We start from the raw sequence: 27223 nt of genomic DNA on the forward strand, positions 1-27223 counted from the left end.
CACACTATAGGAAAAAGCACCACCACTGATGGATTGCAGGGTGGTCTGTAACCATGGAAAACGAGCAGTCTAGAAAAATGAATCAAGCCAGCATAGGAAGCAGTATGGATAAGAACAATATATTAGTAAGTGCCTTGTATTTACTTGTACTTTCTCCACATGAGACAACCCCTTTAACTTATGACAAACAGCCCAGACTACAGTATGGATCAAAACTAAATGCAAAACTACCTTAACCCCTTCCTGACATCTGCTGTACATGTCATGTCAAGATGGCACCTGCTAGGAAGCAGAACAAGCGCCATAGCTACTAGGTGCTTGCTGTTTCATACAACAGACACCCGCAGCTAATCTCCACAATTGGCGGTAATGCCGATCGCGGACATTTTAACCCCTCAAATGGAGTGGTCAAGTGTTACCACAGCATCTGAGAGGTTGATAATCCAGAAGCACGCTCTTCGCGGGCAGAAACGCTTACCCTGGTCGGAGATTGGGGAAAGGCGTCCCTTGTAAGTAATGAGCCTGAGCCTGTACTAGGCTTCCAGACTCATTACTTGTATATTACAGTTCAGACCAGAAGGTGGCACTGAATTGTAATTTAGCGATTTCTGTATAAAATAATAGAGAACATTTCATTACTCTATACAAATTGCATAATGATTGTATGTTATGGTCCATTTAAAAAAAGTTTTTTTAAATAAAATTCAAATCACCCCCCCCCTTTCCACAAAATCAAAGTAAAAACATTTAGACAATTTAAAAAAATCTACATCATGGGCATCACCGCATGCGAAAACGCCCATAGTATTCAAATATTAAAGGGATTCTGTCATGAGAAATTGGTCCTATAAGCTAAACATATGGCGATGTCCCTTGTAAAACACTGAATCACTAGGTATAACCTGATGCGCCTGTGCAGACTACTGGCAGCGGCCTCGTTAAGCGAAGTGCGCATGCGCCGGCCGGCGCACTTAACTCGAGCCTCCACTGACTGCCCTATTACAGCCTGTAATAGGGCAGTCAGTGGAGGTTCGAGCGAAGTGCGCACTTTGCTAAACGAGGCCGCTGCCAGTACTCCGCACGGGCACATCAGGTTATACCTAGTGCGCACGCCCAGGATCTGGCTGAATCGAGCGGACGTACGAGGGGTGGCGTTTAACTGAGCTGAGGTAGGCGGATCGAAAAAAAGGGAGGGCGACGATTTCAGCATTGAAAGCGGCGCTGGGCACCTAAACGAGATGAATGCAGCTGGGCACCTTTCACCATGAGGCGTCCCCTTGGACACATTTCAAAGTGATTGACAGGTGATATAAACCTCTTTTTTATGAATATAGAGCCACAGGGGCATTTGATAAACTCACTTTAGGATTCAGTGTTTTACAAGGGACATCGCCATATGTTTAGCTTATAGGACCAATTTCTCATGACAGAATCCCTTTAAAAAATGTATCCCATACAGTAAATGGCGTAATGGAAAAAAATGAATAAAATGAGTAATCCCAAAAAAATGAATAAAAAGTGATCAAAAAGTCATACACACCCCAAAATGGTATTAAAACTAGAGCTTGTCCAGCAAAAAATTATCCCTCACACATCTTCATAGAAATAACTATAAAAAAATCATGGGTGATGAAAAGAAAAAAAAAATTTTTTTCAAAAGTATTTCTTTTTTTCAGTATTAAAACTCAAGAAAAACTATATATACTGGATTTTTCGCTTTATAAGACGCACCTGATGATAGGACCTACCTAGGTTTTTAAGGAGGTAAATGAGAAAAATAATAGGTTGAACCAAATGGTGTGCTTTTGGTGGGTTTTGAACTAATGGGGGTCTGTGGATGATGCACTGTTATGGGGAATCTCTGGGTGACACTGTTATGGGAGATCTGTGAATCACCCACTGTTATGGGAGATCTGTGGATCACCCACTGTTATGGGAGATCCGTGGATCACCCACTGTTATGGGAGATCCGTGGATCACCCACTGTTATGGGAGATCCGTGGATCACCCACTGTTTTGGGAGATCCGTGGATCACCCACTGTTTTGAGAGATCCGTGGAATACCCACTGTTTTGAGAGATCCGTGGAATACCCACTGTTTTGAGAGATCCGTGGATCACCCACTGTTTTGAGAGAGGGGAATTATAGTCACTTTAAATATAAACACTGTCCAGGGACTGTTCCATTATTGGCCTGTGTTTATATTAAATACGACTATAACCTCCCTCATCCATAGGGATGCACCCATGTACTGCAGTACATGGGTGCATTCCTATAGATGAGGGGAGTTATAGTCATATTTAGCACACATTTAATTTGTAGACCGGCCCCTGAGCCGTCACTTAACCAGGACTTTAGGTGACAGGCCAGGAAATCACAAAAGGCGACAGATGGCCAGTTGCTTTCTCTCACACAGCAGGAGCACTCTGTTCTTTCTCACAGCAGGACCGCTCCGTTGCTTTCTCTTTCACAGCAGGAGCGGCAGAGCTCTGTAACAACGGCGCTCCTGGTAAGGAAATATGGGGAGTAAGCTGGCAGGGAGAAGCAGTAGTTCCCGCCGGCGCACACCACTAATCAGCGTTACATGCGGGCGGCAATGCAGAGGAGAAGAACTACTCTCCTCCCTTCTCCTCCTCCTCTGGTATGGAACAGACCCGCTCGACACTTAAGCACATAAGCACGCTCAGGAGCAGGCTTAGCAACAGCTCCTGCAAAAGGGCCGGCCATCTTGATTTGAGTGCATCTTATAAAGTGAAAAATACAGTATATATGTGTGTGTGTGTGTATGTATGTATTTATATGTATATATATATGCACATAGTATACTGACCTGAAGAATGAAGGGCACAAGTAAGTTTTTTAGAATTTTTTTCTAGTTTCTCACTACATTCTAGGCAATATTAAATGGTGTCATTTTAAAGTACAATTTGTTCTGCAAAAACATATGGCTAAGTGAATGAAAAAATAAAAAAGTTATGACTCCGCGAAGGCAGGGAGTGAAAAACAAAAATGGAAAATCGCTGCGTTTGCTGGGTTAACAGAGGATTATAGCTTAAAAGCACTATAGGGCATTAGTAGTATCTCAACCCGGCCTCCCCCCCCCGTGCTTGTGTTCAGAATGGGTTGTAGATCCACAGATATAAGACAGTTCATTTAGATTTTTGGCAAAGCCCCAACAATTCTAATTTTGGCAGAAAATAGTGTCCGTATTATCAAATATCCTCCAAGAACTGGTCCCTTTGACCCAGAGCTTTGTTTTCTCAGAATTCTTAAAGGGGTTTTACTGGATTAGGAAAAAAAAACTGTCCAAAGGTTGTGCGTGATTCTGGACATTTGCCTTCACTTTATTACAGCTGAACTACAATACCAGACAAAACCTGTAGACTAGTGTGGCACTATTTGTTTAAAAAAAATAACTTTGCTGAGGAAATCTGGTCCTATTATTGCAATTTGTTATAGGCAAAGCCATTGCAATGCTTTATATGGCTGGAAAATCTCCCTCTGTTCCTCAGCGGGCTATGGGTGAATAATGTGGTCACCGTATTTTCACAAATTTGAGTGCTGACACTTGTCTTGGATTTAATTTTGAAGACTTGAAAACAGTTCCTTAGAAGATTTTACACCTATTATGTATTTTTTTTCCTTTTATTTTATCTGTCTGTCTATAAAATAATGTATCACCTAATCTGTTATAATTACAGTGGGTTGGCCAGTTTATTAAACTGGTTGTCTGATAACTTTCTAAATATTCACATCTTCTTGGAAGTTAAAGTTTCACTTACTTTTCCAAAAAATAAATAAAATTGATATGTCATAAAGACATCAAAATTTTTGATCAGATGGGGTCTAAGTGCTGAACCCCCACCGATCTCTGGAACAAGGAGAGAAACGTGCACATATCGTGCTGTCCCTCCTTGAGGCTGAGGATGGAAGCGAGACGGGCCCTTAAATATCTGTAGAGCCCGTCTCGTTCAGCAAGGTGAGAGAGCATGCTATGTGAGCGCTTCTCTCCCCTTGTTCTAGAGATCAGTGGGGATCTCTGCAATCAGACGCCCACCAATCAAAACTTTTGACACTAAAAGTATATTTTTTTTTTCCTTAAGTTAATAATGCTTGAAATTGAACATGTCATGAGGTTTTTGCTGCCTGAACAACAGGCATCACAAGATTCCTACAGGCTCCCTGATGAGAACAATGTTTTATTCTGACAAGTAGAATAGTTGTTTGTAACCAGGGAGCCCTTTGGGCTTTTGTTTTGTCCATGGTTTAGGAGAGAAGACAAGTTCTCCCTTCATGCACTCTTACGCACTTTTTTTCAGGGGATTCCTTTGAGTGGCACTCAGGGTGGAAGAACTAGTGCCCTCAAGATATTTATTTTATCACATATCGACCTATATTGGTATATAACTCTGTATATAATTTCATAAAGATGATCTTTGTCATTCTAACTTCTCCCAGCATAATCTCCTATTGCTAGTATTACTGTACAATACATTGGAACACTTTCACATCTGTCACATTTTGTGATAGCCTTGTGCTAAAAAAGTTTTCCCACATCAATTCTGTGCTCAGTACCGCATAATGAGAAAGTGGAAACAGAATTTTAGAATTGTTAGCAAATGTATTAAAAAGCAAAAACTATTTTTTTTTGCATGGACATAAGTATTTAGACCCTTTGCTGTGTCACTTGAAATTTAGCTCTGGGAGTCTCTCATATCTCTTGATCATATTTGAGATGTTTCTATACCATGCTTGGAGTCCACTGGTGGTAAATTCAGTTGATTGAACATGATTTGGAAAGGCACACCTCTGTCTATATAAGGTCTCACAGATGAAAAATCAAGCCATGAAGAGCAAAGAACTGCCTACAGAGCTCAGAGACAGGATTGTGTGGAGGCACAGCTCTGGAGAAGGATACAAAAACATTCCTGCTGCACTGAAAGGTCCCAAGAGGCTGACATACCTCTTAGATTGAAGAAGTTTGGAACAACCAGGACTCTTTCAAGAGCTTCTCACCCCAACAAACTAAGTAATTGGGAGAAGGGTCTTGTTAAGAGAGGTGACCCAGCCGTAACTCTGGCTGAGCTAAAAAGATCATGTGTGCAGAAGGGAGAAACCTCCAGAAGATCAACCAGAACAAAAAAAAAAGCCTATACTCAATAAAAGACACATGAAAGCCTGGAATTTGCAAAAAAGCAGCTGAAGGACTTTCAGGCAAATGAAACTAAGATTGAACTTTTTGCCCCAATTCTGTGTGTCATATCGTGAAGCATAGTGGTGAAGCATTATGCTGTGTGGATGTTTTTCAGTGGCTGGGACAGGGAGACTGGTAACTTGGAAAAGTCAATGAAACAAAGTACAGAGATATTCTTAATAAAAACCTAATCCTGAGTGCTCTTGACTCAGACCTGCGCCAAAGGTACACTTTCCAGCAAGACAATGACCCTAAGCGTACAGCCAAAACAACACCGGAGTGGCTTAGGGATAGCTCTGTGAATGTTCTTTGAGTGGCCCAGCCAGAATCTGGACTTGAACCAAATCGAACATCACTAAAGAGACCTTCAAATGGCAGTCCACTGACATTCCTCATTCAACGTGACAGAGCTTTAGAGGATATGCAGAAAACAAAATTCTGCTGAAAATCCCCAAATCCAGTTGTACAAACCTTGTGGCATCATACCCAAGAAGACTAGAGGCTGTAATTTCTGCCAAAGGTGCTTCAACTAAGTCCGAAGTAGAAGGTCTGAACACTTGTCTCAATGCAAGATTTTAAATTTTCCTTTTTAATAAATTGGCAAAAAAACTCTAAAATTCAGTTTTTACTTTCTCATTATGGGGTATTGAGTGCAGATTCATGGGGGCATTTTTAGTTTTTTAGCACATTCACAACATAATAGTGAAAGGGACTAAAGTTTTTCCGAATGCATTGTAATGTTTTCCTTTCTCAGCTTTAAAAAGGTTCCTGTCACCTGAAAAATGAATATTAAGCTGGCTGACATTAGCGATGTGCTAATGTCAGCTGAAGATAACTATATTAGTGCTATATCACTTTTATAATATGCATTGCACCTGCTCCTAAAGACTCAGTTTGCCCACCTCTTTTCACGCTCTTCTTCTCCGGCTTCTCTCCCCCCCTCGGCCGTGTCTACTAAGAAAATATCGCGCCTGCGCGGTCCCATTCAGTATTCGGCGCAGTGAGGGAAGGACACGAGGGGAACGTCCTTCCCTCACTACGCCTGCACCAAATACTGAATGGGACGGCGCAGACGCGAGATTTTCTTAGTAGACACGGCCGGCTGGAGGAGAGCAGCGCTGTCCTGGCCCTGTCAGTCAGGAGAAGAAGGGCATGAAAAGAGGTGGGCAAACTGAGCCTCTAGGAGCAGGTGCTGTTCTCTGCCGTAGGGCTCGTTCACATGAACGTAATTTGCTATCCGTATACGGGCCATTTACTGCTTTCTGCATACGGTCCGTATAGGGAGCCATTCATTTCGATGGGTCCGCAAAAGATGCGGACAGCACTCTGTGTGCTGTCCGCATCCGTTGCTCTGTTCCGTGGCCCTGCAAAAATGATGAGTCCTGTCCTATTCTTGTCCGTTTTGCGGACAAGAATAGGCATTTCTATAACGGGCCTCCTGTTCCGTTCCGCAACGGCAAGGTCGTGTGAACAAGTCCTTAAACATAGACCACTTTGAAAATTGGCGAGTCTCACCAAGTCTCAAAATTTCACCAACTGTTACAGAAAACACTGCAATCGACATGACTTGCGACATTTTAAAGCCACAAAACTCATGTATCTGATTTGATAAATGTCCCCCTACGTATGGTGTGTAAATATACAGTACATCTGGTTTTAAGCGTAAACTTAAATGCTATGTTGTAGGCACATTTTGTAAGGAGGTCTACCACCACAATGGAACATTTTCATAGCGATGACCTTTTAGCGAAGCTTGACATTTTCCTTGTTTAGAAAAGAGAACATTTGTTGCAGTGCTCAACTATTGTAGCTCACACAGCAGGCAAAATTACAGCTGACAGGATAGCCTAGTTTTCTAGGCCAGAGCTGAGGTAGATAGTGACTCACTAGATTTCAGCCTAGTTCCATGTGAATGGAAAGAAGGAAAACAAATTACCTTTAAGCAATAACATGTAAAAATAATGACCATGTAGACGAGTGGTATAATGTCCAGACATAACTGAAAGGAAGATCAGTAGTGGCCATTTATAACATCAAAGCAGTATCTGATCTTACAGGAGAGAGAAATCATATTATAGAGAATGTATGATATTCATTATCTCTAATTAGGGATGAAATATCCGAAGTCGATTTGCTCCGTACAGTATAAGAATGTATTGGTTCAGATGAGCCGAAGTTATTACTTCGCGAAGTCTCGCGAGACTTCGGGTAATAGCTTCAAAAATAAATTTCTTCTGTTAAAAACCTTTTAAAGAACTTTGCTTTGGTTCCAAGCCAATACATTCTATTACTGTACAGTGCGCTCGCTCCATACAGTATTCAAACAAAGTTTTATGCGAATCGACTTCGATGTTTCATCCAAAGTCGATTCGCTCATCCCGATCTCTAATCTTCAAAACCAGAGGTTTGGACTTGTTACTATTTACATGACGCCAATTGTACTAAGATTAACAGAGATATTTTCTTTCTATCCTGTTACAGTATGTGTATTGTATACGCAAGGTATTGGAAACAAGGAATGGAGAGAGGTAAGATTTCTATTTCACTATATCAATAATGTTATCATACCTACCGTATTGTCAGAATGATAAGGAATGATAATAAAGGTATTGGTGATAAAGCAATAATAGTAAAGGTATTGAAAACATGTTCCTGTAACAAAAAAACACAAGCAGTGTCTGTGCTGATTTTTCATGCTGTGCTGTGCACATCAGCATAGTTTCTTCACTGTTGGCATTTATGATATATTGATAAGGATAATTGTCTTATCATTGGACTTAGACCTCTAGGATGGCACTGCTCTGACACTAGGAATGAGTGAGCATGCACTGGTGGTTCTGTATATTCCATACAATAATGACCACACACGTGCAGTGGAAAACCCTAATTAGGGAACCTGTCAGTATGGTTTTGGTTATTAAACGACTACCATGCTGCTACAGTGCTTGTAGACACTTTTCTAGATATGCCACCTTTGAAAGTTAATGATTTTATTTTTTTAAGAGAGAAAAAGCTATTAAACCAGTGTGTGCCACTCATCAGTGTTGGCAGTGCTGATTAGTCACATTGTCCTAGTTTTCAGTACACCTATTCTGTCTTGATTGACTGTGCTGAGCTGAACTTCAACCTAGACAAAATGGGCATGCTAACACCGAGGACATCATAACTGGTCACCACTGCCGCACCATCCAATGGCTAATGATGAGCAGCGTTCAGAGGTTTTAGTACTTCTTTTTGCCACTCACCCCCTTGTTCATTGAGGAGGAGCATCATTATTAAAAATTGAAAAAGTTGAATTCCTCATGCACATAGTAATAGATTTACAAAAGAAAGAAATGCTTTTACTAGCAGGATCAACCCTACCAGGAAATATGTCTGATTTAAGCCTGCTCACATATGCCCTTTATTAACTAAAACTGTAATCTGATTCCCTTTAAGTAGTGTTTTATTGTTTTAAAGAGGACGTGTAATGTCTTCTAGAAACAGCAGCAGCCATAACTGGCTATAGCCGCTGCTTTACAAATTCCAGTAGTGTTATTTTATTTATTTTTTACTTTGTTACTAGCGCCTCCCCCCAACCCCTTCCTAAGCAGGCCATTCCTGTATTATGAGCTTCTGATGATTCAAGGCATGCACTGTCAAGGGGGAGTGATCCTCAAAAGATAGTAAACCAGAGTTATGACATTGTCCATGTGGATTAATGTGGAACAGCCGCTCTTCTGGAGGATGTGACAGGCTCTCGTGTATCCCTTTGTGGCAGTCATTTTCTGTTTCTTTGTTTTCATTTTTTACTCCCTGGATTCCAGGAACCATAGCCTTTTCTGTTCAAATATCCAAATCAGAGCTTGTGCTTGGGACAAGTTGTGCTTTCTAATGTTAATAATTAATATTCCATATTATGTAGTGGGAAGCTAAATAGAATTTGAAATGGAGTGGGAAAAAGGTCAATTCTGCCATTGTTTTACATATTTTGTATTAAGTTCATTCTGCAGGTCAGTACAATTATGATTCACACCATTCTCACACCATCACCAGTGACTCAATTAGAGCATCACACATTACACTGATAAATACAAAGCACTTCTGAGGGGATTTTTATCTAGGTCTGTTAAAACAATAGAGCTATCATACTGTCATCCTAAATTATATAAGCTACTAGTATACTAGTAGATAACACTTTTCTCCCACAGCAGCAGTAAAATAACAATGGATTACATATCTATGTAGGAGTTTTATCCTGAAATGAGAGAAAAGCAGCCACACAAAAATTGTGTCCCTTTACATCCACAATGGATGCGCAGTATTTGCTTTAAGATAGCATTCATAGCAAAATATATGCAAAGATTGGTTTTACGATCAGCCATAATGTGTTCCATCGATATTAAAAGCTATTGATCCCAATACCATAATAATTGATATCTCTTACGATACCCATCTCCATATATAGTTATCCAATATTTCTTCTAAATTGCCATGATCCTTCTTTACATTAGAAAGAAAACTGTGCTTTTGTACTATAGAAGCAAACATTATGACGTGCTTCGTTGTTTCGGAGGAATTGTATGTGTTTTTATGACAGCCTTTTTCAAATTTTGTTATGTTGTGGCCTTGTGTGGAATCCACTTGTGGTGAAATTCAGTTGATTGGACTTCATATCGGAAAAAAACTCATCCCTGTCTACATAAGTCTCATGACTAGCAATGCATATCAGAGCAAAAACCAAGCCATGGGGAGGAAAGAACTTCTTATAGAACACAAAGACAGGATTGTATGGAGGCACAGCTCTAGAGAAGGGTACAAAAAAAATCTGCTGCACTGCACTAATTCTTAAATGGAAGAAGCAACCAGCTCTTCCTAGAGCTACTATAGTTGTCCCACCGAAAAAAAAAAAAATCAGGAGAAAAGGCCCTTGGTAATAGAGGTTACCAAGAACCCAATGGTCACTTCCCAATACCATACCTACGGTGAAGCATGGTGGTAGCAGCATCATGTTGTGGGGGAGGGGGGGGTTTCAGCAGCTGGGACAGAGAGGCTGGTCAGGATTGAGGGAAAGCTAAATGGAGCAAAGCAGAGAGATATTCTTTATGAAAACCTGATGCAGAGTGCTCTGGGCCGAAGGTTTACCTTCCAACAAGATAATGACTGTAAGCACACACCCAGGACAACACTGGAGTAGCTTAGACAAAACATTGTAAATATTCTTGTGTGGCCCAGCCAGAGATCTGACTTGAACCCAATCAAACTTCTCTGGCGAGACCTGAAAATGGCTGTCCTCTGACGGTTCCTATTCAACCTGTCAGAGCTTGAGAGGATCTGCAGTGAAGAATTGCAGAAAGGTCCCAAATCCAGGTGTGCAAATCTTGCGGCATCGTACCCAAGAAGACTGCCAAAGGTGCTTCTACTGAGTCCTGAGTAAGACTTCATGCATATGTTTTGCGATCTGCAAACTGTAGGCCCACAAAACACAAATACTGGACGTGTACATCCCACAATTTCTGCAAGACTCATTGTCAAAATGCAGACAACACACAGTGTGCGTTTTGCACATTTTGCAGCCCCCTTGAAATTAATGGGTCAGCATCCACTCAGTTATGTGCATAAGGCCTAAAGGGGCCGAATACTTGTGTCAATCCAGTGTTTAGTTTTTCGGGTTAAATAAATCGGCATAGTTTTGACCATCCTGTTTTCACTTTGTCATTATGGGGTATTGAGTGCAGAATGATGGGAAAAACCTTTTATTTTATTTTTATTTTAGCACAAGGATGTAATATAACAAAATATGAAAAAAGGGAAAGGGTCTGCTAACTTTCCAAATGCACTGTATTAGGGATCGACCGATTATCGGATTTACCGATATTATCGGCCGATATTCAGGATTTTGAACGTTATCGGTATCGGCATTTATTTTGCCGATATTCCGATAACGTCCTGGGAACACAGATCGCGCTGCTGACAGCGCTCTCCGTGTTCCCTCAGCAGCAGCACAGGAGAGAAGAAGCAGTGTCTCCTCCCCCTGTGCTGCTGCTGCCGCTCCAGCCAATGGGAGGACAGGGGACAAGAGGAGGGGAGGAGCTATGGCCACTGCGCCACCAATGAAGCTTAATCTCACATTAATTCATATACAGGAGGCGGGAGCTGCAGGATCACATAGCCGGCTCCCGGCCTCTATGAGCTGTAGCTGCGATCTGCGGTAGTTAACTCCTCAGGTGCCGCGGATCGCAGCTACTGCTCATAGAGGTCGGGAGCCGGCTATGTGATCCTGCAGCCAGCTCCCGCCTCCTGTATATGAATAAATTAGAGATTAAGCTTCATTGGTGGCGCAGTGCGCCCCCCCAAGCCCCCCAGTATCAGACATTGGTGGCGCAGTGCGCCCCCCCAATATTAGGCATTGGTGGCGCAGTGCGCCTCCCCCCCCAAGCCCCCAGAGTATTAAGCATTGGTGGCGCAGTGCGCCCCCCTCCCCCCCAGTATTAAACAGTGGTGCGCCCCACCCCACCCCAGTCGCAGTGCGCCCCCCACAGGATTCCCTCTCCCCTGCTCCTCCGATCGGAGCCCCAGCAGTGTAATGAATGCTGGGGCTCCGATCGGTTACCATGGCAGCCAGGACGCTATTGAAGCCCTGGCTGCCATGATAAGCTCCATGCTGCTGTGTGCACAAAGCACACAGCAGCAGGGACAGTGTGAGCTCCTATTCACCCTGATAGATCTCTATCAGGGTGAATAGGACAAGGGTTCTAGTCCCTAAGGGGGCTAAAAGTTAGTTAAAAAAAAAAAGAAAGTAATAAAAATAAAAACACCAAAATATTAAATATAAATGAAAAAGAAAGATTTACAAAAAAAATAAAAATACACATTAACAATAAACATTAATTTTCAGCAGATTTGTGGGAATTTTAATTTTTTTTTCAAAAATGAAAATTCCCAGAATATCGGTATAAATTATCGGCTATCGGCCTGAAAGTTCACAAATTATCGGTATCGGTATCGGCCCTAAAAAATCAATATCGGTCGATCCCTACACTGTATTGTTTGCAGAGGTCACAATAAACTCATTTTCAAGCGTCACAGACTGTACAGGCACTATTAAGCTTTGACAAAAGTCCTAGGCGTAATACGCCCTCCACCGTCCCTGCGCACTGTGAACGGTACGGGCAGTACAGCAATACTTGCTGATGACCAAAATGACAATACTTCATAGGCGCAGCAGGTCAGAACATGGGTTAGGCAACAAGTAGAAAGCTTTGTTCTGAGGGAGGGAGAACTGCTACTGCTCGATGCTCCTCCTTTCTGATTTCACTGTGAAGGGGTACACTCTTATGTGTGGATGCTCTGCCATCTTGGAAGAGTTTAAGGACTATGTACACCTTCTGAAGCAATTTTTTAATGATTGCATTTTACTTATTTTTTGTTGAAATTGAGCCGTTCTGTCACAGGGTTAACTGTTTTTCTAGCTGTGTGATTGGTATATTAACTTTCACTTTGTGCCAGACATCTAATAAACCTTATCTCTAAACTATTGAGAGGCCATAAACATTTATAAAAGCCACATTCCAATAAGTAACAACTGAGCTATGAGTGTTTATTAGATCAGAGCGCAAAGATGAGTCCTTCATCTCCTGGTCTGACGGAAAAGACAGAAAATCCAAAGGGTGCTACTAGAGCATCTCGGCTCCGTACAGAAAAAAAGGATGCTATATGTTTAATAAGGACAAATAAAAATGAGTACAATGCAATAATAAAAAAAAAATAAGAGGTCTACATAGGCTTTAAGTTACATGGTGGGGTAAGTAGCCACTGTTTTCTAGTGTTAAAGGGGTTGTTCGGGTTCAGAGCTGAACCCGGACATACCCTTATTTTCACCCTGGCAGCTTCCCTGGGGCTAGCATCGGAGCTTCGATGCGCCCCCTTGCCCTGCACTACATCGTGCAGGGCACGGGCTCTTTTGTTTTCAATAACGCACTTCCGGGCGGAAACTTCCACCCGGCAGTGTGCTCGCTGACGTCACCGGCTCTGATTGGCGGGCTTTAGGTCTGTCTTAGCCGTTTTACTGGCTAGGGCAGAGCTAAATCCCGCCCATCAGTGCCAGTGACGTCACCAGAGTTCCTGGCAGCCCCATGGAGAGCCTCAGTACATCACCGGATCTCCAAAAAATGCCTTTGCCTTGCGCAGCTTAGCGCAGGGCAAAGGAGAGCATCGGAGCATTAATTGCTCCGATGCTTATGTCAGGAGGGCTGCAGGGGTGAAAATGGAGGGCTGTCCGGGTTCAGCTCTGAACCCGCACAACCCCTTTTTAAGCAGCGCTTTCATGTGGTAAAAGATAGGGGCAGCTGGGCAGGCATTTGTGGTGTCTGTTCTGACTATTACGTTCTGACTATTAAGGCAGCATGTTAGCGGGAAAGAAGCGGCACAGGCATTAGAAGCGTCTAGGGAAGTGATGTGACCCGGATGGAAGCGGCTCCACAGTGACCGGCGCTGTTCAGGAGGTGGCACTAGCATCATCATTGTGTATAGAGCAGCAGGGACACAAGGACAGACTCTCTCTCTCTCTCTCTCTCTATATATCTATATATATAAAACCACATCAGCCTGTGTGTGATTACCCACACCTAAAGCTGCTTATAATTTCTATGCTGCTTTCCCTCGTTTGTACGTGTCTGCCAAGTGGCATGGGCAAGGGATAGGCAAAGTAGGTGGACATGGATTATGTTGCAAGTATGAGTGAAAATCAACAACCAAAAATTGCTCTGCGGTACTGTTATGGAAGCATTGTGTATGGCTATGTTATGACAGCACTGTGTATCATTCTGTTATGGAGTAGTGTGTGACTCTTATGGCATCACTTTTATGGAAGCACTGTGTATGGCTTTGTTATGGTCTAACTATTATGGAGCAGTGTGCAGCTCTTATGGCATCACTTTTATAGAAGCACTGTGTATGGCTTTTTTTTATGGTGGCACTATTATGTAAGCATCATGTATTGCTTTGCTATGGCAGCACTGTGTATGGCTCTGTTGTGGCGGTAGTGATCTTGTGGTTAGTGTATGATGTCGGATACATTTAAAATAGTCTACGTATATAGTAGACTATATATTAATGCAACTTTCATATTCCGCTTCGGCTAAAGAAACTCCTCAAAACTGTATGTATTTAAACTTTTCCGGAAAAAATGTAGTGCGACTTCTGATTATCTTATGCTATTGCATGTTTTGTCTGAACGCTAACTTTCTTAGTATCATTCAAATATTCCTGTTTTTGAATTGCCCACAGGCACAGTAATATGATTTATGGATGCTGCTGCTCACTTGACAGCTTTGCTATGTTGACTGAGATTTAATAACTCAAACATGGTGCTGGAGACCTATATAAGACAAGATAGCAATATATAGAATATACTGTACATATATATATATAAGGCTCTGTATGCATCTAGTCTGTCTTTGTTTGTTCTCTGGGCGCCGCACGTGCCAGAAGCTGGGAGCAACACATTTTCCATCAGCAGCATTTTCACCTACTTGAAAAAGGGGTCCACAGAACCCAGAAACGTGTTGTCACGATAACAAAAATAAAAAAACCTATTGGTTTGAAACAAACTCTGGTTGCGTTTTGCGCCTATGGTCCACCCTCTACTCGACCCCAGAGTCCACTGGATACATACCTCATACACTGACCCAGACGGCGGCCTGGCCCCCACATAAGGTGAACACGGACATAATCGGCAGCACCAACCAGCAACACTTAAACCACTCCTACTCGCCTCCAGTACAGTTGCACCGAACAGTTACGCCACTCTTCCTGTATTTGGAGGCTTGTTCTGAACCTACTCACCCTATGAGCGCCTTTTTCCTCCTTTGGCCACTTTTTTTTTTTGTTCTCTGGGGAAGGAGCTGTACTCCATCCCTTCCTAGAGACTCTAAGGCCCCTTGCAGACGAGCTTGAGCAGATTAGGTCCGGATGCGCTGCGGATGCGTTCAGTGATGCGCGATTTTGCAAGCAAGTTTATTCAGTTTTGTATGCGATCGCGTTCAATTTTTATCGCGCAGGTGAAATGTGCATTGATGTGTTTTTCACGCGTGTGATAAAAAAAATGAATGTTTACAAACAACATCTCTTAGCAACGATCAGTGAAAAACGCATCGCACCCGCACTTGCTTGCTTGAATATAGAACATGCTGCGATTTTCATGCAATGCACAAGTGATGCGTTAAAAACAACGCTCATGTACACAGACCCATTGAAATGAATAGGTCCGGATTCAGTGCGGGCGCAAAGAGTTCGCATAACGCATTGCACCAGCGCGGAAAACTCGCTTGTCTGAAAGGGGCCTAATAGTTGAAAGGAAGCTACATATATTCAGCAGCTGTCGGCTGAACAATTGTTAGGTTGACAGCTATCCCAATTCCTTTATGACTCACTTCACTCAATCCTTCTCTCCTCCATCTGCCAGGGGAGAGTTGGGAGCTCCCCATATACGTTAGAATGTCAGCCTAACCTGCCCCATGTTTATGGAGCCCTAAGACTTCAATGAATAATAATTCCCATACATTGCAGCTGCCTTAAAACACACCCTGCTGCCCTGTCTTTTCAGATATTACACGAATGCAGTGTGTGTTTCCAATATCGCCACCCACAGTAAGCAAGGTAACATTTTAAAAAATAAAACAAAAAGGCTACTTACTATATTTAAAGAGGACCTTTCACCACTCCTGACATCTGTTTTAATTTAAGCTTCATGCATTCTCCATGTAATAACAATACTGGAACATCTATTCTTATGTCTCTATGTTGTTCCATTGCTTTATTATTTCTACTAGAAGTTATGAATGAATTGATAGCAGTCTGCAGTAAGGGTACAGAGGGGCAGTGATGGACAGTTCACATTGTTCGCCCGCGAACACATGCTGGCTGCCATCCTTTCTCACAAGTCCGGCGAGGCTCACGCTAGTCCTTACCTGTGCTTGTGCATGAGCCAGTCTGAAATCAAATGCGGTCAGCGGGAGCAGGCAGTTCCGGGAACAGCACAATGAAGGCCCCCGGCGGCTGTTCCCGGAACTGCCTGCTCCCGCTGACCGCATTTGATTTCAGACGGGCTCGCGCACAGGCACAGGTAAGGACTTTCCTGTGCCTTGCTGGACTTATGAGAAAAGATGGCAGCCCGCATGTGTTCGCGGGCGAACAATGTGAACTGGCCATCACTGCAGAGGGGCGTTAACCAGTTGGGGGGTGTACCTGCACAGGCTGACAATGGCTAAACACCATTTTATAGTACATACATTGTACTGGTAAGTTGGAAAAATTGGGTTACAGTGGGAAAAAAAATATGCAATTGCACCATTGTATTATGGGTTTCATTTTCATGTTGTTTACCTTGCTGTAAAATTCTTGCATTACCTTTATTCTGCAGGTCAGTGCTATTATATTGATACCAAATTTATATAGTTTTTGTTACGTTTTGATGCTTAAAAGAAAAAACATAGATCAAAATCACAGACCCTATATTTTCGCCATAAGGCCAGCCCTGTCATTCTCTTCAGCTCCTGAGAACCTGCATGTACAGTTCATCCCTGGCCCTAAACAAAGTTAATGCCCTCAGTGGTTATCGGAGTGCGCATGCTCGGATCTGGCGGTGAACTGTGCAGCCAGAACGCCACCTTGTTTTTGCAGCTTTAGAAAATTGGACAAAAACAACAAAAGTACTGTTATGATCATGTGTATGTGTGCAAGAAGGCAATATTAGCAGTGTAGGTCAGCCAAAAATCCAGCATACCTCAAGTACTGCAAAGTTCCTTGTTGATCTCAAGGTGTTCACATTATCCACATGTGACTTCAGCGGGCAGTCACGGCAGTGACTGAGTGAGGTTGAAGCATCGTTTCTACAGCTAGTGGATGGCTGCAGTGATCTCTGGAATGACATAATAAAAGACTGGTGGGGGAAGAGTAAACTGATTTTATTTTAACGCTGGTTCAGTTGATTTAAAAAAAAAAAATTATGGGGCTGGAAAATTGCTTTCCTTTTTTGGCATATATAACTGTAATACTTATGATTAATTTCAGGTATTTGTTTGCTTTTCCTCTGCAGTTTGGCAGGACAGAAGTTATCGACAACACGTTGAACCCAGACTTTGTAAAAAAATTTATAATGGATTACTTCTTTGAGGAAAGACAGAATCTGCGATTTGATTTGTAAGTTTTTCAGCCTTCCTTCAGTTTTATGTATCATTTTTAGTTTACTATAAGGCTAAGGTTACACAGATCATTGTATATATGGTTCACCGGTGTCAATACCAGCACATTTTACATGCAACTTTTTTCACAGTTTTTTTTTTATACTGGTTTCGATATTTGTCACTCCACAGTCTATTGATTGCATGTCATGCAACTGTTGCCCCAGAAAAATGCAGTGTTGCATTACAAGTTGCTATCTGAGCTGTTGTGTTACAAACTTGTGTGTCCTCAAATTTAGTTTATGTGCACATTTGTTGTTGATAAATGTTCAGATGTAGTACATTTATTACTGTAACGTATATGTTATGTGCTTGACTGTAATAATTTGCCTGTTTAGTAATAATTAGTATAGTACAAAAGACCACTAAGTTCTAAAGTACAAAATGTCATAGAACTCTTTTCACTTCCTCCTCAGTCCAAAAGTATAGGCGCCAATTACAGACCTCTATGCTGAAGATCTGGCGACCCACTTCACAGAGAAAATTGAAAATATCCAGCAGGAATTTAGCTCCGAGCCTCTAAATGTAATTTCTTCCATTCTCCCTGCATCTCCTCTGTTCCACTTTTCACATTCAAGCCACTTACAGAAGAGGTTTCAAGGCTCCTCTCCTCTTCTCGCCCTACCACATGGACCCTATTCCCTCACACATCTTCCAATCGCTCTCTTCAGCTGTCATTAGTCGCGTAACTAATATCTTCAACCTCTCTCTCTCTTCTGGTATCTTCCATTCTTCTTTCAAACATTCTGTCATAACCTGTCTCTTATCTCCCTTTCAGCTCTAAACTTTGGTAGAACCTGGTCTACTTTTGTCTCAACAGGTAGCTCTTTTCTTTACAATCTGGTTTCCACACCCTCACTACACAGCCCTGATCAGACAGACTATCAGCAAATGACACCTCTATGCTGATAACACCCAGCTATACACTTCAATTTGTAACATGACCCTGCTGTACTAAAGAACACCAGTGAGTGTGTGTCCACTGTCTCTAACATCTTGTCCTCTCTCTATTTGAAACTGAACTACTTCTGTTTTCTCTATCTACTAACCTACCTAAACCTGATGTCTCCATCTCAATGTGTGGCACTACCATTACTCCTAGGCAGCACGACGGCTAGTGTTATGTTTGAGATTGATCTTTCCTTCACCCCTATATTCAATCGCATGCTCGCTCATGTCCCTTGCACTTCAAAAACATCTCTAGAATCCTCCCCTTTCTTACTATGGAAACGACAAAAACTCTCATTGTGACCATGATCTATACCTGTCTCAATTACTGCAACTCATCACTAATTGCTCACCAGACTTTCCCCTCTCCGGTCTATCTTTAATGCAACAGCTAATCTATTTGCCTAACTGCTACTCTGATGCCTGCACCTTGTGCCAGTCATTGCACTGGTTTCCCATACAGTATATAATTCAGTTTAAGCTGTTAATTCTCACCCATAAAGCTCTCCACAGTTCTGCACCCCATACATCTCCTCCCTTCTGTCTACTACCCTAATCGTGCTCTCAGTTCAGCCAATAACTTACAACTAACATCCAACGTAATCCAAACCTCATACTCCCGCCTTCAAGACTTCTCCCGAGTAACACCTGTTCTCTGAAATGCCCTATCCCAAGCAATTAGGTTACTTCACAACATCCACAGTTTACAGCGCTTTCCAAAACATATATTTTTAGGTTGGTCTATCACGTCCCCTAATGTAATTCTTCTTCATTCACCCCTTCCCCCAATCATTCTTTTGAACCTGATCCATCATCAAGTATCCACAATCCCCCCCCCCCATGCACTCAAATGCATTACAGATATTGGCTGGTGACTGGGTCATGCAGCTTTAAATATACTCCTCAATTGTGTTAAGATAGCTGGACCATTGTCAAGCACCTGTTACCTTTTGTGTCACCCCTATCTTCTCATAGATTGTAAGCTCTTGTGAGCAGGGCCCTCGTTCGTCTTGTTTTAATGGGCATAATTCTTACTTTTGTAATATGCAAATTAGCCTCTAGGACCGGGGGGGGACTGGCGTTGCTCCTGCTCCTAAAGGCTCTGTTCTCCCACCTCATTCCATTAGCCTCTAGGAGCAGGAGCAACCCCCCCCCCCCCATCCCTCCCCACTTCTAGAGGGTAATTTGCATATTACAAAAGTAAGAATTGTGCAGTAAGGGGGGCATCAATAAACAGAATAATAGCAGAGTTAGACTCTGCTGACATTAGCACATCTCTAACATCAGCCAGTTTAAGAGGGTTCATTCTGGTGACAGAAACCCTTCAGTTGTTGACTTGTTTGTATGTAATTTTTTACTCCATCTATAAATGAACCCCTGAATTGTTGGTACTATGTAAATAAAGATTATTATTATTATTATTTATTATTATTGTTGTTAAGACTGTCCCTTACTACTTGCAGTAATTGTTTTACTTAGTTACATAGGTTGAAAAAAAGACACAGGTCCAAGAAGTTCAACCTTTCTCAAATAATTTTACAACATTAATTGTAAGGCTACATTAACACGTCAGTGGAAAAATGTCCGTGTGACGGCCATTTTAGTAACGGTTGTCACACGACCATTTTTAGAACCAAAGTCTATGGAGCTATTCCCATGGCAGTTTTTTCAGGGACAGGGAATAGCGTCCTGACAAAAAAGGACATCTTATTTTTTTTCCGTTTTCATGTCCAGACGGACCCCATTGAAGTCAATGGGCCTGTTTTTCAAAGCCATATAGACAGGAATGCATCTGTCTAACAGGTAAAAATTTATTTCAGGGATTAAAATAATAAAAATAAATACTCACCTCATCTACTTGAACACTTTGACATTTTCTCTGCATTGGAGGAAACTGGAAGGACCTTACACTCCCATTGTCAAGATGTTACATGTGATGTCATGATACTGGGAATATCAGGTCCTTCTAGCTCCCTCCAGTGCAGAGCGTGTTTAAGTGGATGAGGTGAGTATTTTTTTTATTGTACCCAGCCTTATTTATACTACTAGGAGAACACTATGGGGAGCCATTTCATAGGGCACTATTGGGAGGGATTTTATATGCAGGGTGGCATTATTGGGTTTTTTATATACAGAGGGTAATGCGGGTGGCATTTTATATACTGGGCACTGTGGGTGGCCTTTAGGGATGAGCGAATCGACTTAGAGTATTATAATGTATTGGCTTCTATGAGCTGAAGTTATTACTTTGCCAATCCTCACATAATAACTTCATAAATTAATTTCTACTGTAAAAAAACTTTGCCCAAACTCGGGTTCGGTTCCAAGGTACCATCTGAGCCAATACATTCTAATACTGGTAGGAGCGCTCGCTCCGTACAGTATTCAAACAAAGTATTAGGCAAATCGATTTCAAATGTTTCATCCGAAGTCGATTCACTCATCCCTAGTGACCTTATATATACATTATAGACACTAGGAGCACTACAGGTGGCCACTATAGATACTGGGAGCACTGAGTGCATTTTTTAACGCCAATGAAAAACTGCTGCAAAACAGCAACTAAAAATGGACACTTGGCCAGAAAATGGATGCACACATGGATGCAGAATGGCTATGAAAAACTGACAATGAGTCAGTTTTTAATGGGCTTATTTTTAGTGTGAATGTAGCCTTCCATTACTTATAATCATCAATTTGCTATTAGACAAACATCTAGCCCTTTTTCAAACGCTGACATAATGAGGGTCGCTGTATGCCAGAAAATAGCATTACATATTTACAAAGCACAGGTTTGCAACTTTTTAAATGCCACTGCTCCTCAATTTAGGTGCAAGAGGCATTTCTACACCGCCCTCACCACTCTCTTAAAAACTTTCTGTAAATAATCCTTTTATGTATTGATGTCTGAATCGCCTTTTCTCCACACATAAAGCATGTCCCCTGGTCCTTTGTAAAGTCCTTGGAATTAATAAAGCTCAAGCCTAACAACTCAGATTTATTTTCTATTTCCAAAGAATAGTTATTACAGACACAAAATACTTTTTACCTTCCTAAAATTCCCCTTAAGACATTAAAGAGTAACTAAACCTTTGCATCAAATTTTAATATGATGGTACTAATGCCCTAAAAAACCTACCTATGTACTATACCAGGATTAGCGGAGCGGGCTCCTACGTCTGCCTGCTCCGCTCAGCTAAGAGAACAGCCTATCAGCTCTTAGCTTAGTGAAGCAGGCAGAAGCAGGAGCCTACTCCGCTCAGCTAATCCTGGCATAGTACAGGGTACAGAGTACAGAGTACCCATGTGCTATGCCTGGAGTTAGTAAACCTCTACGGAGCACGGGCAGGAGCAGCAATATGCGCTCCTGCCCGTACTCACTGCTGCTGCAGCCCCATTCATACATTTCACACTCCGTACTCCGTACACTGCTGAGCTGTCAGTGGTGTACAGAGAACTGAGTTTTAAGTGCACAGTGAATGGTGCTCTTTAGGGAGGGAAAAGACTAAGAAAAATACAAAATTGATAAATAAAGGATATTAGAAAAAGTTTTTTCAGGGCATTAGGGGCATCACATTAAAATTTGATGCAAAGGTATTCATTTATTTGATGCAAATATATTCATTTACTATTCTGAAATGCATCTAAATTAGGAGTATTTCAGGCACCAATGGCGGTACAACGGTTAGTTGTGCCGCTATTTTAGACTTTCTACCGCTCACATCAGGTATAAAATTACGGCCAGGGGCTGGCAGGCTCGTCTCTCTTACCAATTTCTATGCCTTTTTTTATGTGTAGAAAATGGTCTAAATGTAAGACAGCAAGTAGGCGGTCTTGCATTTAGAACTGCCGCCGGATGTGCCTGCGCCTCTTGATAACTTCAGGGGATCCACCGCCAGCACAGGGCCTTCATTAAGGCATCTAAAACGCCTGTCTTATAAATGTGCCCCATTGTTTTTTTGTTTTTTGCTATTTACTATTTGTATCACTGATTTTATATTCTGCTCTTGGGTTTTTACACCCCAGGTGCATTATCTTGCACTTATCAACATTAAATTTTAGTTGCCAGATTTTTGACCATTCCTCTAGTTTTCCTAAATCCTTTTCCATTTGGTGTATCCCTCCAGGAACATCAACCCTGTTACAAATCTTTGTGTCATCAGCAAAAAGACACACCTTACCATCGAGGCCTTCTGCAATTTTGCTGATAAAGATATTAAACAATATGGGTCCCAGAACAGATCCCTGAGGTACCCCACTGGTAACAAGACCATGGTCTGTCTATACTCCATTGACTACAACCCTCTGTTGTCTGTCCCTCAGCCACTGCCTAATCCATTCAAGAATATGGGAGTCCAAGCCCAAAGACTCTAATTTATTGATAAGCCTTCTGTGTGGGACAGTATCAAAAGCCTTACTAAAGTCTAGATAAGCGATGTCTACTGCACCTCCGCCATCTATTATTTTAGTCACTCAATCAAAAAAATCAATAAGATTAGTTTGACATGACTTCCCTGAAGTAAACCAATGCTGTTTTTCATCTTTCAATCCATGGGGTTTTAGATGTTCCACAATCCTCTCCTTGAGTATGGTTTCCATTAATTTCCCCACTATTGATGTCAGGCTTACTGGCCTATAGTTGCCCGATTACAATCCTCTCCAGGCTGCTTTCTAATAATGTGCTTTAAAAAAGGCACTTTGGGAACATCCAACTTCTTTTGCAATTACCTTTTGAGGCTTATGGCGGTGTCAATGATTGTTTTCTGCACAACTGTCAGGTCAGCAGTCTTTCCCATGATTGTGATTCCTACTGAACAAGTTGTTATGGATTAATTGGCTGACTAGAGTGTGACACTTTGAGCCTAGAATATTGGACCTTTTCACAATATTCTAATTTTCTGAGATTGTGAATTTGGGGTTTTCATAAGCTGTAAGCCATAATCATCCAAATTCTAACAAATAAAGGCTTGAAATATCTCGCTTTGCATGTAATGAGTCTCTCGTATATTAGTTTCACCTTTTAAGTTGCATTACTGAAATAAATGAACTTTTGCACAATATTAAATTTTTTCGAGTTTCACCTGTACACTATAGTCAAAATGATAGTGAGAAAAGAGGGTAAAAAATATCAAAAGTAAAGCTTAATGGGTCTCTTAACCCCTTAGTGACCAGCCTGTTTTGGGCATTACTGACCGAATGTTTTCTTCTTTTTCATCGTCTCGTTCCAAGAGCTATAACTTTTTTATTTTTCCGTCTATATAGGTTTATAAGGGCTTGTTTTTTGCGGGACAAGTTGCAGTTTTTAATGGCGCCATTTTGGGGGGCACATAACTTTCTGATTAACTTTTATTAACTCTTTCTGGGATGAAGATGGGAAAAATAGCAATACTGCCACTTCGTTTTTAAGTTATACATTTTACGGTGTTCATTTTTCGGTATAAATAATAACATAAATAAAAGTGGGGGGGAAGTGGCAGTGCGTCTTATGGGGTGAGTACTATGCTAACAACACTGATATATCGCCGGCTGCAATGCTGCACAGCGAGGCGATGTATCAGCAGGGAGGAAGGAGGGGCTGGAGGCTGGAAACTGCTGTTTTAATCATGGTGGGGCCCGGTTCATTACTCTTACACCAGGCCCCTGCCGCTCACAGCAATCTTCATGTCTAAACTGTAATCATCCTTAACCTCTTGTTAACGTTAGTTAATGTAGCGCTATCGCATGTACTAGTACTTACTATCAAACTCCTGTAGCATGCAGGGGGGCCGGCAGCATAACGCCACTCACTCACGTCATGCGCCTGCTCCTCCCACTATTAATGAAGCAGGCGGAACAGGCGCGTGACGTTACTCTGCCGGCCGACCCTGCATGCTACGGGAGTTTGATAGTAAGCACTAGTACATGGGATAGTGCTATTGTAACTAACGTTACCAAGAGAAACCTACACAGACGACCTATGAGGGCCACATATATTGATTAAATCACAACCTATAACACTATGTGCATACCTAGATCACCAAAGAAGAAGCAACCATATGTAAGCAAAAAATATATACTTTATTAGAACACAATAAAACACATATAATAGAGTCTTAAATCATTGGATGGAGTAAAACAGGAACACAGGGGGGAGGGGACCGATAAAGGTGAATACATATAGGGGAGGCAGCAACTGTAATTAAATACATAAATACACAAGTGTAAATATTGCCCCTAGTTAGTAATAGCAAATTAAGGAATTGGATACTACAGCAGATTTCCACATACAGGCAAAGAGCCTAGTAAAGTACATAGCAATAGTGCCAGTTGGGTAAGTAAGGAGCACTGGATGGGTGATGTGACCGTTAATACGTTTGTTTACAATGTAATGAGCTATTATATGTGGTTCCTGGTCTACCTGAGGCACTATTGCTATGTACTTTACTAGGCTCTTTCCCTTTGTGTTGAAACCTGCTATAGTATCAATTTCCTTTATTTTGCTGTTACTAACTTGGGGCAACATTCACACTTGTGTATTTATGTATTTAATTGCAGTTGCTGCCTCCCCTATATGTATTCAACTTTATTGGTCCCCTCCCCCTTTGTCCCTCTTTTATTCCTGTTTTACTCCACACAATGATGTAAGACTCCATTATATGTGTTTTATTGTGTTGTTCTAATAAAGTATATATATTTTTGCTTACATATGGTCGCTTCTTCTTTGGTGATCTGGGTATGCACATAGTTTTATAGATTGTGGTGTAACGTTACCAAGTGGTTAAGGATGATTACAGTTTAGATATGAAGACTGCTGTGAGCGGGCCCTGTGTATTGGGGAATACTGTTATGGGGGGGGGGGATCTGTGGATGAAAATATATACAGATCCCCTCCATAACTGTGCCATCCACAGATCCCCTCCATAACAGTGTCATCCACAGACGACCATTAGTTCCAAACCGACTAAAAGCACAACTTTTGATTCAAAATATTTTTTTTCTTATTTTCCTCCTCAAAAACCTAGGTGCGACTTATAGGAAGGTGCATCTTATAGGGCGAAAAATACGGTACTTAAAAGGCATTATTTTTTTAATAATATACCATGCCTTGCTATTTTCTTCCAGCATACTTTGTGACTTTCATATCTAGAAAGCATTCTGCCGTGCTTTGGCATGAATGTGTGGGATTCTTGCTTTTATGTCCTTTCTCTTTGTCTTTGAAGTTCTCTTTCTGATCTCTAATTAATTTTAAATTATAGACACTCCTTGTAATGGTGTATAATGTGCTTAACATTGTCATCTTACACAAATCGGCCAGTAATAGATTCCATTTATTTATAAAACAACTATATACCTTTTTATATACACTTTGTATTACTATTATTATCTTTGTTACCTTCATTTCCATGCCTTTATTTTCTAGAATTTTTTTGTGGTAGAGTTGAGAGCTCCTGGTGAAACCATGTCTATGTTTAGGAGTTTGTTCCACTCTATTAACAAATGTAAACAATATCATTTACACTTTTTTAAAACATTATTTTTATTATGTTATAAAGGGTTGTTAACTTGCACTTATAGTGCAAATATTTAAGTTTTCAAATTGCTGCCTAATCCGAACATGACAACTTAATGTATCTGTAAAGTGTAACTAATACCATAACTAGTAGTTATTAATGAGTATTTTTCCGCTACTTTTATTTCCAATCAAAACAGAAAAATGTAATTAATTGTGGGTCCGAACAGAAATTAAAATTTTTAGGTATCCAGAAGATAAAAATCTGATTCTGTCACGTCTAATATGCTTTAAAATTTTTGATTGTGAGACCGTAAGCACAGTATTGTTTGTCGTGTCCATCTTTCATTTTTTATCATTTGTGAACATTCACGTTTGTGTCAATTTTTAAACAACCAGGTTTTACTTGAAATCCGTATATGTTTAAAGAAGCCATTATTAGCATCTACAAGGTTTAAATGTAGCCAAGTATAATCTTTTAAACATTGACAGGATTATAATGTAGGCTTGAATAATAAGGGTATGTGTGCAGTAAAATACACATCAGAAAATGCACTTTGTCATTCAGTTAGGATAATAATCTGCATGCAAACATTGCACGGAGACGCGACATGGTGTTATAAAAAGCTACAGCGCACATTACACACTGAAAACAATGGGAGGCGGATTCCCAGATCATTTTTTTTTCCCACCAAAGACCTGCCAAGTGAACATACTTTTAGTGTTAATGAAAGAAACATATACAATAATTATGCTGAACATGCTAGAATTAATTTCCTTAATATTAGAATTCATAGTTGAATTTAGGTTTACTCTTGGACATCATAGTATTGTACATACATAATATAGAGAAACCTTTCACATGGAGGGAAAAGTGAAAAATAATATACCATATATAAAAATGAATCTTTCAAGTTACATTGAATTGCCTTTTCAAATAATCACAATCTAATCTTAGCCAGTATTAATTATTCTTAAGTAATCATTTATAACAGGAAGCAGCCATGTTCAGGCTTTAGGCAATATCTTTCCAAACTTTAGCATTAAAGGGGTTATCCGAGTTATATACATTTATGCTAATAACTATTATTTCATTGTATTAAACTGTTTTGTAAATCACTTACTTTAATGATTTTGCTCTGTTTAGCCAGTTCTGATTTGAGTCATGTGACCCCCGACGTCATCAACCCTGCTCAGGCTCTGACGTCTCGTTTACAAGCTTCTCCCTGCTTGAGGGAGTGGCCCGCGTCTGTAAACGAGACATCAGAGCCTTTGGTGCCGCCCCTCTCTCGCTCTCCTCACACAGCCTCGGCGATGGTTAGCGATCGCGCATGCGCGATACTTACCATAGCCGAAGTGATATATTTTCTC

General features: G+C 41.1%; 1 protein-coding gene across 1 annotated transcript in view; it reads left to right on the top strand.

Moving 5' to 3' along the window:
* Positions 1 to 27223, top strand: part of CPNE8 (copine 8) — a 269455-nt gene that overhangs the window by 113427 nt on the left and 128805 nt on the right. Inside the window, exons 3-4 of the mRNA XM_044280216.1 lie at positions 7676 to 7722; positions 17271 to 17374. Of these exons, the coding sequence (XP_044136151.1) occupies positions 7676 to 7722; positions 17271 to 17374 (151 nt within the window). The remainder of the gene's footprint in view (positions 1 to 7675; positions 7723 to 17270; positions 17375 to 27223) is intronic.

This window comes from Bufo gargarizans, chromosome 2 (assembly GCF_014858855.1).
Source record: "Bufo gargarizans isolate SCDJY-AF-19 chromosome 2, ASM1485885v1, whole genome shotgun sequence".
In the NCBI taxonomy this organism is placed as follows: Eukaryota; Metazoa; Chordata; class Amphibia; order Anura; family Bufonidae; genus Bufo; species Bufo gargarizans.